Raw genomic sequence first — 15,505 nt, 5'->3', positions numbered from 1 at the left:
TGTTTATTTAAAAAACAAACAAACAACAAAACATACAAATAAATACAATATTCTTATAAATGTATTCAAAAATTTAAAAGAGTAACAACATTTGACATAATTGAAAAGTCATAATACATCTATCTTTTTATACTACAACAACATGAAAAGTTTAAAAAAAATAAAATATTTCATTGCATCTAAAATCAAAGAGAGCTAACTATGTTTCAAAAAGATAGGATTTCAATATTTTGTTTGCATTGAAGTAATCTGCTGAGATGAGATTTGTATTCAGTGCAGAAGTATTTTTTTTAATCATCTAGCCTTGCGAGACAGTGAGTCTTAATGCTTTGACCATGTCACTTGAACTTTACCGCTAGTTGACCATGACACTAGAACTTCACCACTAGTTGGAGACACTTAAGTAAAACACATACAGTTCCTTCAACACGCCCTTATATCTCCAGTTAGACTACTTCGTTAGTGCTATTGGTTGTGTTTTGATCCTTCTTTTGTTCTAAATCCCATGACAACAAAATCACAAGATTGTGAAGCTGAGATTAAATATAGACATGGTTTTTTGTGTGTAGGTCTCAAGCTAGAACTGATCAAACCTATACTTTGACGTTTGGAGCTGGACACTGACCAGAAGGTTCCATTTTTACCAACGTTTTTTGTTAGTTGTACAATGCTTATGTAACTATCTCTGTTTGCAGTGAGTCTGTATGTTTCAAGTGAGACTGTATGTTTTCAGTGAGGCTTATCATTGGAATTATGCTATATGTTTCGAGTAAGGCTCAATGATTCAAGTGAGTCTGTATGTTTTGAGTAAGGCTATATATTTCGAGTGAGGCTGTGTGTTTTAAGCGAGGCTGTATGTTTGCAGTGATGCTTTATATTAGCAGAGAGGATGTATGTCTAGAGTGAGGCTGTATGTTTGCTGTGAGGCTGTTTGTTGTGAGTGAAGCTTTGTGCTTTGTGGCAAAACAAATAAAATAGTTATATTGTGAAATCCAATTAAACTGTATGTTTTCAATGAGGCTTAAGAATGGAGTTGTCAGTGTGATTAAACAGACACTAAGTACCTTGAGTCACATCTAACATAAAAAATATAACAAATATATTACAATTATTAAATACTAAGGCTTCTATCATAATACGTAAGTTATAAGATTTTTAAAATATATTTAACTAAATATTAATATATATCAGTAGTATAATTAACACTATTAAATCTAAATGGTTGTATACACTGGCCATCTCCTACTCAGGAGTTACGTTAATGTTGACATCTCTATAGAAACTCTCATGATCTCTAGTATAAAAGTTATTTCCTTCAAATTACCTTGACGTATAACCACTACCCACGACTTGAGAGTAGGGAGGTGGGTCTCGAGACATAGCTTGAGAATCTTGTTCACTGCTTCTAGCTGTTGGAGTTATCACCCCGATAATGGTATTTGGGATTCCAATCACGCTCGGAGCTGAAAATGTTGAAACCCTAGCGTTGGACCATGACGCTACTCCAGAAGCTGTGCTGCTTGGATGAACAACACGACTTCACCGCGTCCAAGCCGTTTCCCCAATGTCAAGGTAGCGGACAATATGGATGTACAGGAAATGAAGTGAATAGCAGACGAAAATGAGTATAGCCAGGATGAAACTGACTGAGTCTTTCTCGTAAAAGCGTGTAGCGAAACCTGCAAATCCAATGGAAGCTAAGAGGCCACGACAGACCAATTTTTTATTTTTAGTAGTATCTAGCTCCATCTCCTCATTGCACTGTAACTCCCTATATGAAATTATAAATAGAACATGGGAGAGAATTATGAATGTCCAGACGTGTTCCCGTGCGAAGACTTTTATGGAGCAGAAGTAGCCTAAGAAGAAGAACCACTTCAGGAACACGTCGATCATCTCATTTCCCTCACTAGGTACATTGGCATGGTCAAAATGCTGGCAGACATATTTATGGCATATGATCAGGAGGCAGGAACTGCTGTTCATGAAGGCGCAGACGAAAACGAAGTTGTCGGACCTGGCGAAGGCTGGGAAGTGCCAGACTAGACAGACAAGGTTTGCAAGAAAGGTCAGACAAAACCCGCAGGCAGGTTTACGCTGGCGTACGCTCTCGTCTGTTTGGAGGAAGTACACGATCAGACGTGTAACTAACGAAAAGGTCAGAGAACTGAGGAGGAAGGTCCAGTTTTGTCCACGAATGATGGGCGTAACCAAGAGAAGGAAAATGTTAAGACCGAGTTCAAATTTCTGCATTGTACTTTTGTCCAGACAGTCTTGCACGAGAAAGCTGTGATATAAAAATGTGAATTACAACATTTACTATGAGTTGGATGACATGTAAACTCTATGCTAGATGGTATAATTTCTACAGAGTCTCTAGATCCATTTAACCCGGAAACCCAATACTTCAAGTTTGAGTCGGTAATGACGTGTACATTCAGACTGAACCCTAAGATACCCAAAGCAATTAGCTTCATTTTAAAAAGAATATCTTGTACATTTAGAACAGTATTGCTTACTAGACAATCATTTTCTACTCGGTATTTTCAAATCCATAAATAGCCAGCTTTCTGGTGTCTCCGGTGTATGGAATACGGAAGTATTGATAAGCGAAGAATTGGAATTAACCGTAGTTGCACTTTCCACACTGCTAGATGAATTTGGTCAGCTTTTGTTTTTAAAACTTCTAGCACGAACTTGTATTGAATGGACCTCATTCACCAATCGTAAACAAACAACATTTAACCACGTGGTGCTCTATATCTTCTATACAATTTACGATCTCATGTTTAATTCATGATGGTTGTCACGTGACAGTTTTTACATCCAAATCTCTCCCAACCCTCCCCTTTTCATTAGGTTAATTTGTTTTTTCTCTAGGTTCCATAACACATTTCTTCATATCCCTTTCTGTTCTTTATCTCTCTTGTTTTATTTTTACAGTGCAAAGAACGTGAAAGATTGACTTTCAGTGTGAAAATTCGCAGTGAAATACAGAAGTAAACACATGTAAACTTTTCATGTCTGTCTGTTTGTCTGTCCAGCCCTAAAGCTAATTAAAAAAATATTTAACACAAAAGACAAGAGGTTTAAACTATTATTCTTAAATGCTTTAATGCTGTCTTTACCGATAGTAATAAAAAATACATTATATGCCGGTGGACCATTCTGTGAGTTACCTCTTTAACTTACAGAAAACTGTTCAATTCTCTCTCTAAATACATCACAATTGACATATTCCCGACACTCCAAACGTCAGAGGCGCTACACATTCTGCACCATTATTCTCCTTTTGCTTATCACATTGTAAAAACAAGAAAAAACAAGCAATTGAAAGAACAATACTTATTAAAACTAAAGCTTATCTATGTGGAAATAATCGCTAATTACGCCGTTTATCTGAAAATTATAGGGTTTAGCTCCCTTTCTGTTCTAGAAAACAAAACTAATTAATTGGTATTGATTAATTAACCAGCTGGTTCAATTTTGGATTGATTCGTGTATTGCATCATAGAATGTTCCAACTTGAAAGTTGTAGTACCTTTGGTCATGCTCGTGCACAAAGCTGTGAACCTATCAAATGTTTTGCTTTTACCATTTTATCCTGACGTCTTAGCATTAACATGACTTAGATATTATCCTAAAATGAACGTACAATTATTTTATTGTTCTCTATAGCTATGTTTCATTTCTTGTATAACAATAGAATGGGAGTTTATCTCCCCTTATCTACTTACCATATCTCTACAAAAGGCTTATCTACCCTAAGCTTTGAGGTGGGTTTTTTTTTTCTGTATATTCATTGTAAAAACATAATTAATTAATTACGTTTAATTGATGAACTAACTGCATGTTATTTTTTTATTTTATTGATTTATGTGTAGTCATCGATCACGAGCTTTTATGTGAAATTTGGTGAAGATTGGATGAGTAGAAGTGGTGACAAACAATCGATGACACAAAAATACAAACCTACAAGTAGAGAGCGAGTTCATATAAGCGTTTTGAAAAAAGAGCACATAAATGTCAATAACCATTTGCGCATATATTCAAAGTGGAATTGTTTCACATATACTCAGCGTTGTTGTTTTTTAAGTTAATACTAAATTAACAGTTTTTTCTCAAATAATTTTACTTAAAAATACTTTGTACAACAAAATAAAAATATTTCGTAGTCAATGGAAAATTTAAGCAAAAGTCAAGTTTCAGACCTTGCGAGCTTTAGGGCAGATGATGTTTTGGTCACCTAATTATTTTGCCCACTGTTAAAATGAACATGTTTTCAGTCACTAAAGTCAGGTACTCCTTAGAGTTGAGTGGACTAAGTGGCGCCCTAAAATCCCGAAATTCAAAATCCCAGTCTTCACCTAGATTGGAACCCAGGGCCCAGGATTCGGATGCCAAGCTCTGAACCACTTAGCCACCGGCTTAGCCTCTCAGCCATCGCACCCTCTGCAAAGGTTAAGTACATGGATCTAATTATTAGGAATCATTTTCTCTGAGGAGAGAAAGAGAAGAGGAAATCCCCTTTAAGACAATCTTTGCTATGGTAGATCAAAAAGAATGTATGCATAATATCACAATATAAGAATATAATTGAATATAATTTGATTAAGTATTGTAATGTCGAATCCAATGGGATGTTAGGCATTGATCAACGAAAGATGCTCTCTTTCCAAAATGAACAAAAGTTGGCAGTCCTACAGAGACACTTATTTCACAAAGTCCAAAACAAAAAAAAAAAATTGTTACTTTTATTGATGAGAGGAGAAAAAGTAAGATTATTATTTTTTTTTTACATATTTGAAAGCGAGTATATCTCAATACAATATCACACAAGCGATCATTAAATTATTTTGAAAGGATAAACATGTAGTTACAATGTAATACGGTAGAAGAGACTATTTTAAAATTGTTGTGTTTTGAATATGGTATGTTATATTTAGGTAAATTGTTCTCGATTTGTATTTAGAGAAGAAATGTTTTTTTCGTGTGTGTGTGTGTGATCTTCTAACCTTGCTAAACTAAAAAATGTCCAGGCTTTGACCATGACAGAAGAACTTCACCGCTACTTGACCATGACAGTAGAACTTCACCGCTAGTTGACCATGACAGTAGAACTTCACCGCTAGTTTACCATGACACTAGAACTTCACCACTAGTTGACTATGACAGTAGAACTTCTCCGCTAGTTCACCGTGACAGTAAAACTTCACCCTAGTTGACCATGACAGTAGAACTTCACCGCTAGTTGACCATGACAGTAAAACTTCACCCTAGTTGACCATTACAGTAGAACTTCACCGGTTGTATGTTTTCCAGTGAGGTTGTATGTTTTCCAGTGAGGCTGTATGTTTTCCAGTGAGGCTGTATGTTTTCCAGTGAGATTGTATGTTAGAAGTGAGGCTGTATGTTTTCCAGTGAGGCCGTTATGTTTACAATTATGATATATGTTTGCGGTGAATCTGCATGTTCGGAGTGAGGCTGTATGTCTCAGTAAGCTGTATATTTTGCAGTGAAGCTGTATGTTTTCCTGTTAAGCTGTATGTTTTCCTGTGAGGCTTCATATTAGCAGTGCGTCTGTATGTTTTTCAGTGAGGCTGTATGTTTGCAGTTATGATGTATTTTTGTAATAATGATATATGTTTGGAGGTAGCTGTATGTTGTCAGTGAGACTTTTCGTTTGAATTGAGACTCTTTATTTGGAGTCATGCTGTATATTTCGAGAGAGACTGTATACTTAAATTGAGGCTGTATGTTTTCAGTGAGGCTGTATGTTTTTAGTTTAGTGCTTTGTGGCAAAACAAATACAATAGTTAAATTGTCAATTTCAATTAAATTGTATGTTTTCAGTGAGGCTTAAGAATAAAGTTGTCAGTGTGATCAAACAAAGATCTAAGAACTTTGAGTCATATCTTCATCGAATATAAAGTTTTATAAAAACAAAAGGTTTTACAGTTATTAAAGACCAAGGCTCTATCGTAATAAGTAAGTTACTAGATTTATAAAAGCTATTTAACTAAATATTAATATATATATATAATAATAATAATAATAATAATAATAGTATAATTAAGACTATATTAAATCTTGGTTGTATATACTGGCCATCTCCTACTCAGGAGTTATGTTAGTGTTGACATGGTAGGCAGAAGCAGAAGCTGAGGAAAAGCTTGATCTGGTAGATGGGTCTTCGACAGGCGATCGGAGAGTGGTCGTCCTAATAGTGGTCCTGCTCACAGAAGAAGCTGGCATTGTTGGAACACTTGTGTTGGAGTCTGCCGTTGCCGCAGAAGCAATGACCTCTTGTGACTCAATGGGATGGACGCCAGGACTTGACCTCTCCCATACGTTTCCCCAAATGTCCAAGCCATCCCAGCGGACAACGTAGATGTACAGGAAGTGAAGGAAATAGCAGACGAGGTTGAGGACAGAGAGGATGAAACTGACCGAGTCTTGGTCGTAATGCCGTGTAGCGAACCCCGCATACCCGATTGACGAGAAGAGGGTAAGACTGGGGATTTCCCGATACTTCAGATAATCTACATCCGGCTCCATCTCCTCCATTAAGCTGTGAAAATGATGTACAAAAAACCAGGATGTAAATATGACAAGGGATATAACCGTGAATGCACAGACATGTTGGTTGACGCAGACGTAAATGGAGCAGAAGTATGCTAAGCAGAAGAGAAAATGTAAGAAAAACAAGTGGATTTTCTCCTTCCCGCCAATACTAACATTGTGGTCATTGGCAGGACTAAAACGTTGGAAGATGTGCATATGCCAGATGAGCAGCAGACACGAGGCACAGTTCACAGCGGAGCACTTGTAAGTGGTTTTGTCGGACTTGGCGAAGGCAGGGGAGTACCAAACCATACAGACTAAGCTTGTAAGATAAGTCAGACAGAACCCGCCAAAGATGACCGCGGATTTTAGCAGGCGTGCGTTGTCGTTCACCTGTCGGTGGCCAATGACCAGATATGCAAAGAATGAAGGTATTAACAAGGTCAGAGTCATGAGTGTGAAGATCCAGTCCTGTCCGCGAAGGAAAGCGTAGATGGAGTTGAAAAATGCGAAATAGAAAATGAAACTTGAGAGAAGGAATTCAAATTTCTCCATTTAATTCTTTCTCCAGGGACAAACTTGCACGAGCACGCTGTAGTGTAAAAAGGAGTATTTACTGAGTTAACATTCATCTTTAATATTGAGTTTGGCCTATAGTATATATAAGCTATATGTTTCATTATTTATACAAGCTATATTTTTTATGTTTAAAAATTAAATTCACATTGTTAGGTCATATTATAATTTCTATAGATAAATTCATCCAGGAAATCCAATAGCCTAATCAAGTTTGAGTCGATAATTCACGTGTACTGTGAGTTGCGTTTAAAGTTAAAGTCGACAATGAAAAACTGCATTAAACACTAGTTTTCTAAACTTCTGTCTGTCTGTCTGTCCAGCCCTATGGCTAAAGAAATGCATTTATATGCCGGACACAAAGTACTAAACGTGTACAACATTTGATCTACAGTTCAGTGTCTTTGAGTGTATTTATGCTCTAGATTTCTGAAGTGAAAAACACATGAAGGAATCTGTGAGTTCTCTCATACTCTCTTAGCTAATAGAAAACTATTGATTTTAGTTTCAACTCAAAACACAATGTCATATACCAAAAAATTTACATCAAAAAGGAGCTATTAATTCTTTACCATCTTTCTTTTAATACAAACCACTACTTAGTCTCAGTAAAGAGAAATTACATATTATAAATTTCAAATAAGATATACAATAATTGATATAAATATTTAAATATGTTTACATTGTTTGGTAAACAGGGACATCCATTAAACTTCAGTTACATCAGAGCTACACGAAGTGGTCCAACCCTCTCCATTGGGGGTAGAGAAAAAAGAAAACTCCTTTACTCTACTTTTAAACAGCGTGCTTCAATGTGACTTGTCACCGAAAAGTACATAAAAGTACATAAAAGTACATAGCAGCCTAACTCAATAACAATTAAACTCGACTAGCCTTTGTACACTATTGTTATTGTTAAGTCAATACTACTTTAGGAAGCATCTGGAGAACCACCATCACCACCACGAAAAAAAAACACATCCAGGAATTCATCAATACCTGTCTCCAGGTAGATGCGTATGAACCGCTGGCCAGACAAGCCTTAGAATTAGACTTTTTATTAGAGCCTATCTAGACAGGTGACAGGAGCGAGGTGGTTTAGTGGTAAATGACTTGGTTTCCGAACTGACGGGGTATGGGAAAAGGCTGGGATTTTTAATTTCGGGGTTTTATGGTTGAACCTGAGTCCACCCCACTGTAATGTGCGTTTGGTCGTTGTGCTAGTCACATTACACCTTCGTTATCCGTCGGTTTCTACTATACCTCACGTATTCTAAGATTTCTTATACATATGACTTATTCTGGACAAAGGTTTCTAATATACCCGACTTATTATAGACCAAGGCATCCAATATATAAATTTCAAGATCTAAAAAAATAATAATAGCTATAAATAATAAAATATATATCAAATGTATATAAGCTGTTTATTTTGGTTGAATACCATCAACACTTCTAAAGACGAGTTACCATAGGACCGACATTTATCTCAGATGTGAGAGTTCCGGTAACTAGGTGTTCTTTCGGAGTAGCCTCATGTCCTCCTGTGTTGACAGCTTCTCCCAGGAGAGGCTCAACATCACTGGCATAAATAACATTTACCTGTGATGACGTTAACCAAACTCTCACTTCGTCAGAGTAGGCGGGTGGTTCTCGAGAAATAGCTTGCGGCCCAGAAGAGACAGAAAAGAGATCATTATATCTACCTGTTGAATCTTGTTTCACGTTCGGAGCTGTGGGTGGTAACGCCCTGACATAGGTATTGAAGCTAAGTGTTTGAGTCCGGATAGGGTTGGTCGTGTCAGGAGACTGAACATTGATCGCCCAGGTATTTCCATGCTGACCGGAAGCCGAGACAGATGGAACGTTCTCGATTGTAAACAAAGATGACCAGTGCCCAGGTGCACAAGCCTCTTGAGTGACACCGGTGTGAACAGCATAGCCTCGTCTGACAGAGTGAATGTAAACAAAGTCAAGCGAATAGCTGACCACGTTAAAGATGGCGACGATGAAGCTGACAGAGCTTGCATTGTATGAGCGTACAGCACAGCCTGAGAGCACAGTGGACGCGAGGAGGCCGGAGAACACAAAGCAATGTCTGTAACGGCCGTCCAACTCGATCTTCACGTAGTTGTGAACATGATGGGTGAAATACGAGGCTGTAAACAGGACCAGGGAGATAACCGTGTAATGCCCTGGACCGCCGCTAACAGAGACGTAAACAAAGCAGAAGTAGGGCGCTTGAAGAAAAAACCTCAACAGGAAGTAGTGAGTTCTCTTCCCCTTGAGCTTATGGTCCTGGCTACGGCGTAGACACAAGAGATACAACATGCACATCAAGCAGGCGATGCAGTTGACCGAGGCGCAGACGATGGTGATGTTGTCGAAACGTGTGTAGCCATTGGCATACCACTGCACACTTAGACCACTTGTAGTAGCAGACAACATGAAGCCGAGAGTGATTAGACTTTGTATACATTCACTCGCGACCTCTTGATCTGGTGGGCAAGGCACGCCAGTACAAACAAGGTCAGAGCAATGAGAGTGAACATCCAGTCATGAAGGCGTACAGAAAAAGAAAAAGAAATTGGAGACAGCGAAACGGACTCGATTCATTCTTCTAGAGACGCCCACGATAGAGCTGTGATGTATAAAGATGAATTACAATCAAGAAGAGTTAGCCCTACTTTTAGAATTAATGTGAGTTTTTTAAAAATCTTTTTGCATGGGCGTAGCCAGGATTTTTTCAGTGGGAAGAGGGGGGGGGTACTAAATTGTATTTCAGTTTTTCTTTACATGTATATATGTTACCAGCAAAATGCAACTTTCAGCATTCCATACAAAGCGCTAGACCAGAGGCGTAGCGAGAAAGCGGTAAGGGAAGCACGATGCCCCGGGCGACTCCGTCACGGGGGCGTCACAAGCAGAGAGGCACCAAAAAATATTATTGTACATATTTTAGTTAGATAATGAATTCTAAGGTTATTAGTATTCTATTATTATTAAATACTTTTTTTAAGCCTATAAATGTGATGTTCACGGAAAATTGGGGGGGGGGAGTCGCCAATAAAGTTTCTTGCCCCGGTCGCATGTTTTGCTCACTACGCCTCTGCGAGAGGCCTTCCGAAATAAGACTAGAACTACTTAAGATGGTGAGTTGTTCATTTCATTTCATTTTATCATTAATCTCGAATAAAGTTTCTATTGGCCAGTATTCTGATCAATTTTGTCTTGACTGTCCCAGTGTGTTTACAGTGCCACAGATTTACTAAGCTAGGTAAATTGTTGATATAGATGACGTTTCATATTGTGATGTACGAAAAGTCAAAAGAAGGATTTGTGATCAAGGTAAATACGTGTCGATGTCATGATCTTTGACCTGCTGGAACTGACGTAGTGACTGTTGTGAAAAACACAAGTTAATAAATGTATCCATTGCATGTGTAAATATTTTTATACATAACACAAGAAGCTCTTACAGCCAGTGGCTATTGAGGTAAAAAGAAAATGCTGATAGAGCCTCTAACCAAACACAACAAATTATATCGTCATAACAAAGATAAGCAACAACCTTAAGAATGAACAAAGCTACAAGGAAAATATTTATATATTTTTAAAATTCTTAATGTCAGGCTGACATTTAGGTCCTGATAAAGAAAACTAATAGATTCTCCAGAAAGAGGCGTTGTAAGTACTAATATTGAAAGATAATGTCAGACATGGAGTTTCCCTCTTCATCTTTGATTGCCTAAACATTGAACTAATATCAAACTTCGCTTCGTCTGAGAAACACTTTCTAGACTTACTAGACCTGTCTCTTACAGCTTATTATTTGCTGACACCAAATACACAGCAAGCCTAGTTCTTTTAAGTTTTGTTTTTTATTTTAAATAATTTTTGTGTGTATTGTAGCTCCTTTGTACGGCTTTGTCCTTCTTTTTACAAAGCTTACACCAACTCATTCTGTTTGTCTGGTCATAAGTGTGTACATGTTATTTCTCCAACTTCCGTTCTTGGATCAAGTTGAAACTTTGTACAATTATTTATTGGCGAAGAGCATACATGAATTAAAAAAAAAGGAACCAATTAATCAATTAATTACTGGTAATTAATTATTTGTTTGATACCAATAATGGAAATGAATCCTTCAGTAACACATATGGCTAAATATGTAGAGTATGTCTCCTTAGATGAATTATTTCTCTCACACCCAATATCGGAACAAGCTGAAACTTTAACATATATCTATCGTACCTAACAAAATATTAATCCATTATATAATGAAACAATTATTCAATTAATTATTGGTAGTTAATTGTTTTGTTTGATATTGGAAATGGGAAATAGCTTCTACATTATAGAGAGAGATATGTGTGTGGAGTATTCCCTTCGATAAGCTTTGTTTATTTTGTTATGTATTTTAATATTTTGCTTGTTGTCTTCCCCTGGATGTGCAACTTTTTGGTCATCTAAAGCAAACTACAGTCAACAAATTCCAATAACTCTAGGAAGAGACTATTCTAGGGTACAATACTCTTCCAAAAGAAGGGTTGGAAGTAATAGAGGTTAATTACGTCCACACATATACAAACACACACACACACACATATACATTTATATATATATGGGGGGGGGGAAACTCTCAAAACCTTCGCTACGCCCATGTCTGGAAGAAGATACTTACTTATTTTTTTAGGCATTATGGACATTTTCTTTTGTCACATTTTTGTACGATACAAATGATTAAAACATTATTATCTTATTATACTTTTTTTCTTCTGTAATATTTTATTTTATTATTTAGCTTTTAGATGAAACTTATGTTTAGAAAAGAATGAGAGCAACCTACTGCTATGAATTATTTCAAACTTCTGTCACTGCTAAGGTAAACAATTGGACCAGCTGACTAAAAATCCACTCATCGTAGACTAGTAAGATGATTTTTACTTATGTGTAAAACTATTTTAAAATAGGAATCGTTGATTTAAAAAACTATTTTCTCTACAGAAACTTTTTGTAAAGACCAAGGCCTACAATGTGCTTTCATCTTCAGATTCCCTGATGTTCATATTATAATTCTTTTAAAAAATAAATGTATTATATTTTATATTTAAATATATTTCTAGATATAATATTTTCTACATTGCCTGAAAGAGATCTAGTCATTCTGTAGAATGCCTACACTTCATGTAAAATGCTTAGGCGAAGTAGACAATAATTAAATAACGATATCATTTCCTACTTTTTTTTGGAAAATAATAGCACACATGAAGCTCTATTCGCAATGAATAAAAAAAATAATTAATTAAAAAGCCGACGCCTTTATGTTCTAACTAGGACCTGCAACTAGATCGACTCATTACATTCTTTTGGAAAAAAAACATTTCAATATGTCTCCATCATACGCGATTTGATGATCAAATTTGTCCAGATCTTTGAGCCCTCGTAATGTTTAGCTCTTCAGCTGGTCAAAACACAACACTACAAGACGCCCTGATTAACAAGTATATAATCGTAGGACGATCATGTTAAATACAGACATAATTATGTTACATCGACCTTGATTGTACCTCACACTTGTGCATCGGCCTCACCCACCCCCTTTTTTCTTATAAGACTTAAATCCACCCTTCGGACCACATGTTATTAATCACGACCGCTAGATCAATTGGATAAATCTGTTTTTTTTTTTTTTTTTCAAAGAGAATTTAATTTTTGTTTTTAAATACATTCCCAATATACGGGCTAACATAGGAACATGAAGCCTCTAATAAACCGAGGTGTAGAGATGTACATTATTAACAACGAATAGCCTAAAAAAAAAGTTTACATTTGATCCTTGAAGTGAGCGTGATAGTATACAGTCAGCATTTAGCTATCATATTTCAAATCTAGATCTAACAGTAAGGACAACTGTCGACCATAGGTTTAGTTCTGGTGTACCAGGACATCATTAACAAAAAGAGAATAATGGTAAAGAAATTATATCTCCCTTTTTTAGATACCAAATCTGGGTAATTGAGCATTGTGTTGTATTTAGATTTGTAAACCTGACCTATATATAAATCTCATTATGCGGGCACTTGACAGCAATTCACTTTATGAATGTGAAAACAAATGTGAAAACAAACAAAAAGTTTGCCTTGCGTTGCTTTAGCTGTTTCTGTCCAGATTATTTTGTAAAACTAGCTTTTCAATTTAACTCAAAACATATAAATAAATAAGTATATATGTTTAGTCATTTCTTAAGGAATTCATCTCATAATTTGTAGAGTCTGTATATTATTTATAAAAAAAAAGAAAACAAATAGGCTGGTTACCTTCAATGGTAAAGCAACAGACAGTCCTGATAGACATTCAAGTACAAAGGGCAATATGCTTCCAAGTGTTTAGCTCGCTCTCTACCTAATTGTGTAGAAAGATTGAAACCAAACAACAGATTGGCTATTGGCGCAATGTCTGAAGATGTAAATCCCCCCTCCCCCTAAAACGCCACTCACCCCCTTCCCCACCCTCCAATCATTGACGTTCATAAAATTTATTTCACACCGCAGGTTCGTCGTCCCGAGGTCCAGGCTTTATTACTTTAACAGCGCAATAACTTCGGCGCACACATAGGCACACACATACACACTTAAACACCCTTTTTTTAAATGAGTAAGTGATATGGCAGCCGAATCTTCAATGGCAACACTCAACACAGTTAGAGTCAGTGGGTTTTTTTTAAAGGCTATCAACGTGTTGCACCGCTGATCGTTTGGGAACTCTGAACATGTTTATGAAAGACTCTAGTACCAGATCCAACATTAGACCAAGTCAAACCTAAGACAACATTCTACATTAGTCCAAGTCAAACCTAAGACAACATTCTACATCAGTCCAAGTCAAACCTAAGACAACATTCTACATCAGACCAAGTCAAACCTAAGACAACATTCTACATCAGACCAAGTCAAACCTAGGACAGTATTCTACATCAGACCAAGTCAAACCTAAGACAACATTCTACATCAGACCAAGTCAAACCTAAGACAACATCCTACATCAGACCAAGTCAAACCTAAGACAACATTCTACATCAGACCGAGTCAAACCTAGGACAACATTCTACATCAGACCAAGTCAAACCTAGGACAGTATTCTACATCAGACCAAGTCAAACCTAGGACAGTATTCTACATCAGACCAAGTCAAACCTAGGACAGTATTCTACATCAGACCAAGTCAAACCTAGGACAACATTCTACATCAGACCAAGTCAAACCTAGGACCAGATTCTACATCAGACCAAGTCAAACCTAGGACAACATTCTACATCAGACCAAGTCAAACCTAAAACAACATTCTACATCAGACCAAGTCAAACCTAGGACCAGATTCTACATCAGACCAAGTCAAACCTAGGACCAGATTCTACATCAGACCAAGTCAAACCTAGGACAACATTCTACATCAGACCAAGTCAAACCTAGGACCAGATCCTACATCAGACCAAGTCAAACCTAGGACCAGATTCTACATCAGACCAAGTCAAACCTAGGACAACATTCTACATCAGACCAAGTCAAACCTAGGACCAGATTCTACATCAGACCAAGTCAAACGTAGGACCAGCTTCTACATCAAACCACGTCTGAGCTACTGAGCTATTAATTTAAACTGTATATTTAAGCTGGTTCAATGAAGCTGATAATTAAAGCACTAAAGCGTCAACTACTCCTAACAATGACTCCATTATGAAAAAAAAAATGTTGTAGCAGAGTTCAGAAAATAAAAAAAATAAATTGAGTCAAGCCGGATATTGAGGTCGAATAAAATCCAAAATAAAAATCTCCATAAAATTTGTTTCGCTGCTGTATAGTTTGATCATTCTTTTTAGGCTCCGTGCCAAGTTAAGCAAATATTATACATTGTCTTTCATGGTAATACTAGAATGTTTTTCATACGGCTTGTAGTGTGTACTGAATTGAACTTTGTTGCTCAAACTGCCCAGCTAAAGATAAAGTGTTGTTTTTTTCTTCTTTTCCTTCTATCTGTTATTATTAGAACATGACTGGAATTAATTTAAAAAAAATACTAAAAAACAAGAAAAAAAGGTAAACACACGCACACAAACTCATAAACTTCCACTAACAAAGACAGGTTAACACATACAAGACAGTCACAGATCCATACATCATAAACTTCCGCTAACAAAGACAGGTTAACAAATAGAAGACAGTCACAGATCCATACATCATAAACTTCCGCTAACAAAGACAGGTTAACAAATACATGACAGTCACAGATCCATACAGTCGTCAGTGTAACCAATGAATGTGGGTAATTAGCACTGTGTTCATCAAAAAGTACATTCCAACGAGAA

The 15,505-nt window shown here is 36.7% G+C and overlaps 2 protein-coding genes across 4 annotated transcripts in view; both read right to left on the bottom strand.

Annotated features, from left to right (window-relative positions):
* LOC106056272 (BAI1-associated protein 3-like) overlaps positions 1-15,505 on the bottom strand; it is a 328,613-nt gene that overhangs the window by 273,911 nt on the left and 39,197 nt on the right. The gene's annotated exons all lie outside the window — the stretch shown is intronic.
* On the bottom strand, positions 4,737-13,769 carry LOC129924508 (uncharacterized). The gene is made up of 2 exons (XM_056019449.1): positions 13,461-13,769; positions 4,737-7,156 (listed from the first exon to the last, which is right to left on the bottom strand). The coding sequence occupies exon 2, from the start codon at positions 7,117-7,119 to the stop codon at positions 6,115-6,117; it is 1,005 nt and encodes a 334-aa protein (XP_055875424.1). The 5' UTR covers positions 7,120-7,156; positions 13,461-13,769; the 3' UTR covers positions 4,737-6,114.

This window comes from Biomphalaria glabrata, chromosome 2, assembly GCF_947242115.1.
Source record: "Biomphalaria glabrata chromosome 2, xgBioGlab47.1, whole genome shotgun sequence".
NCBI classification, from domain to species: domain Eukaryota; kingdom Metazoa; phylum Mollusca; class Gastropoda; family Planorbidae; genus Biomphalaria; species Biomphalaria glabrata.
This window is presented reverse-complemented; position numbering and strand designations above follow the sequence as displayed.

Bases quoted from the DNA above. Each gene is read 5' to 3' on its own strand.
- LOC129924508 (XM_056019449.1), bottom strand. From the start codon at position 7,119: ATGGAGAAATTTGAATTCCTTCTCTCAAGTTTCATTTTCTATTTCGCA.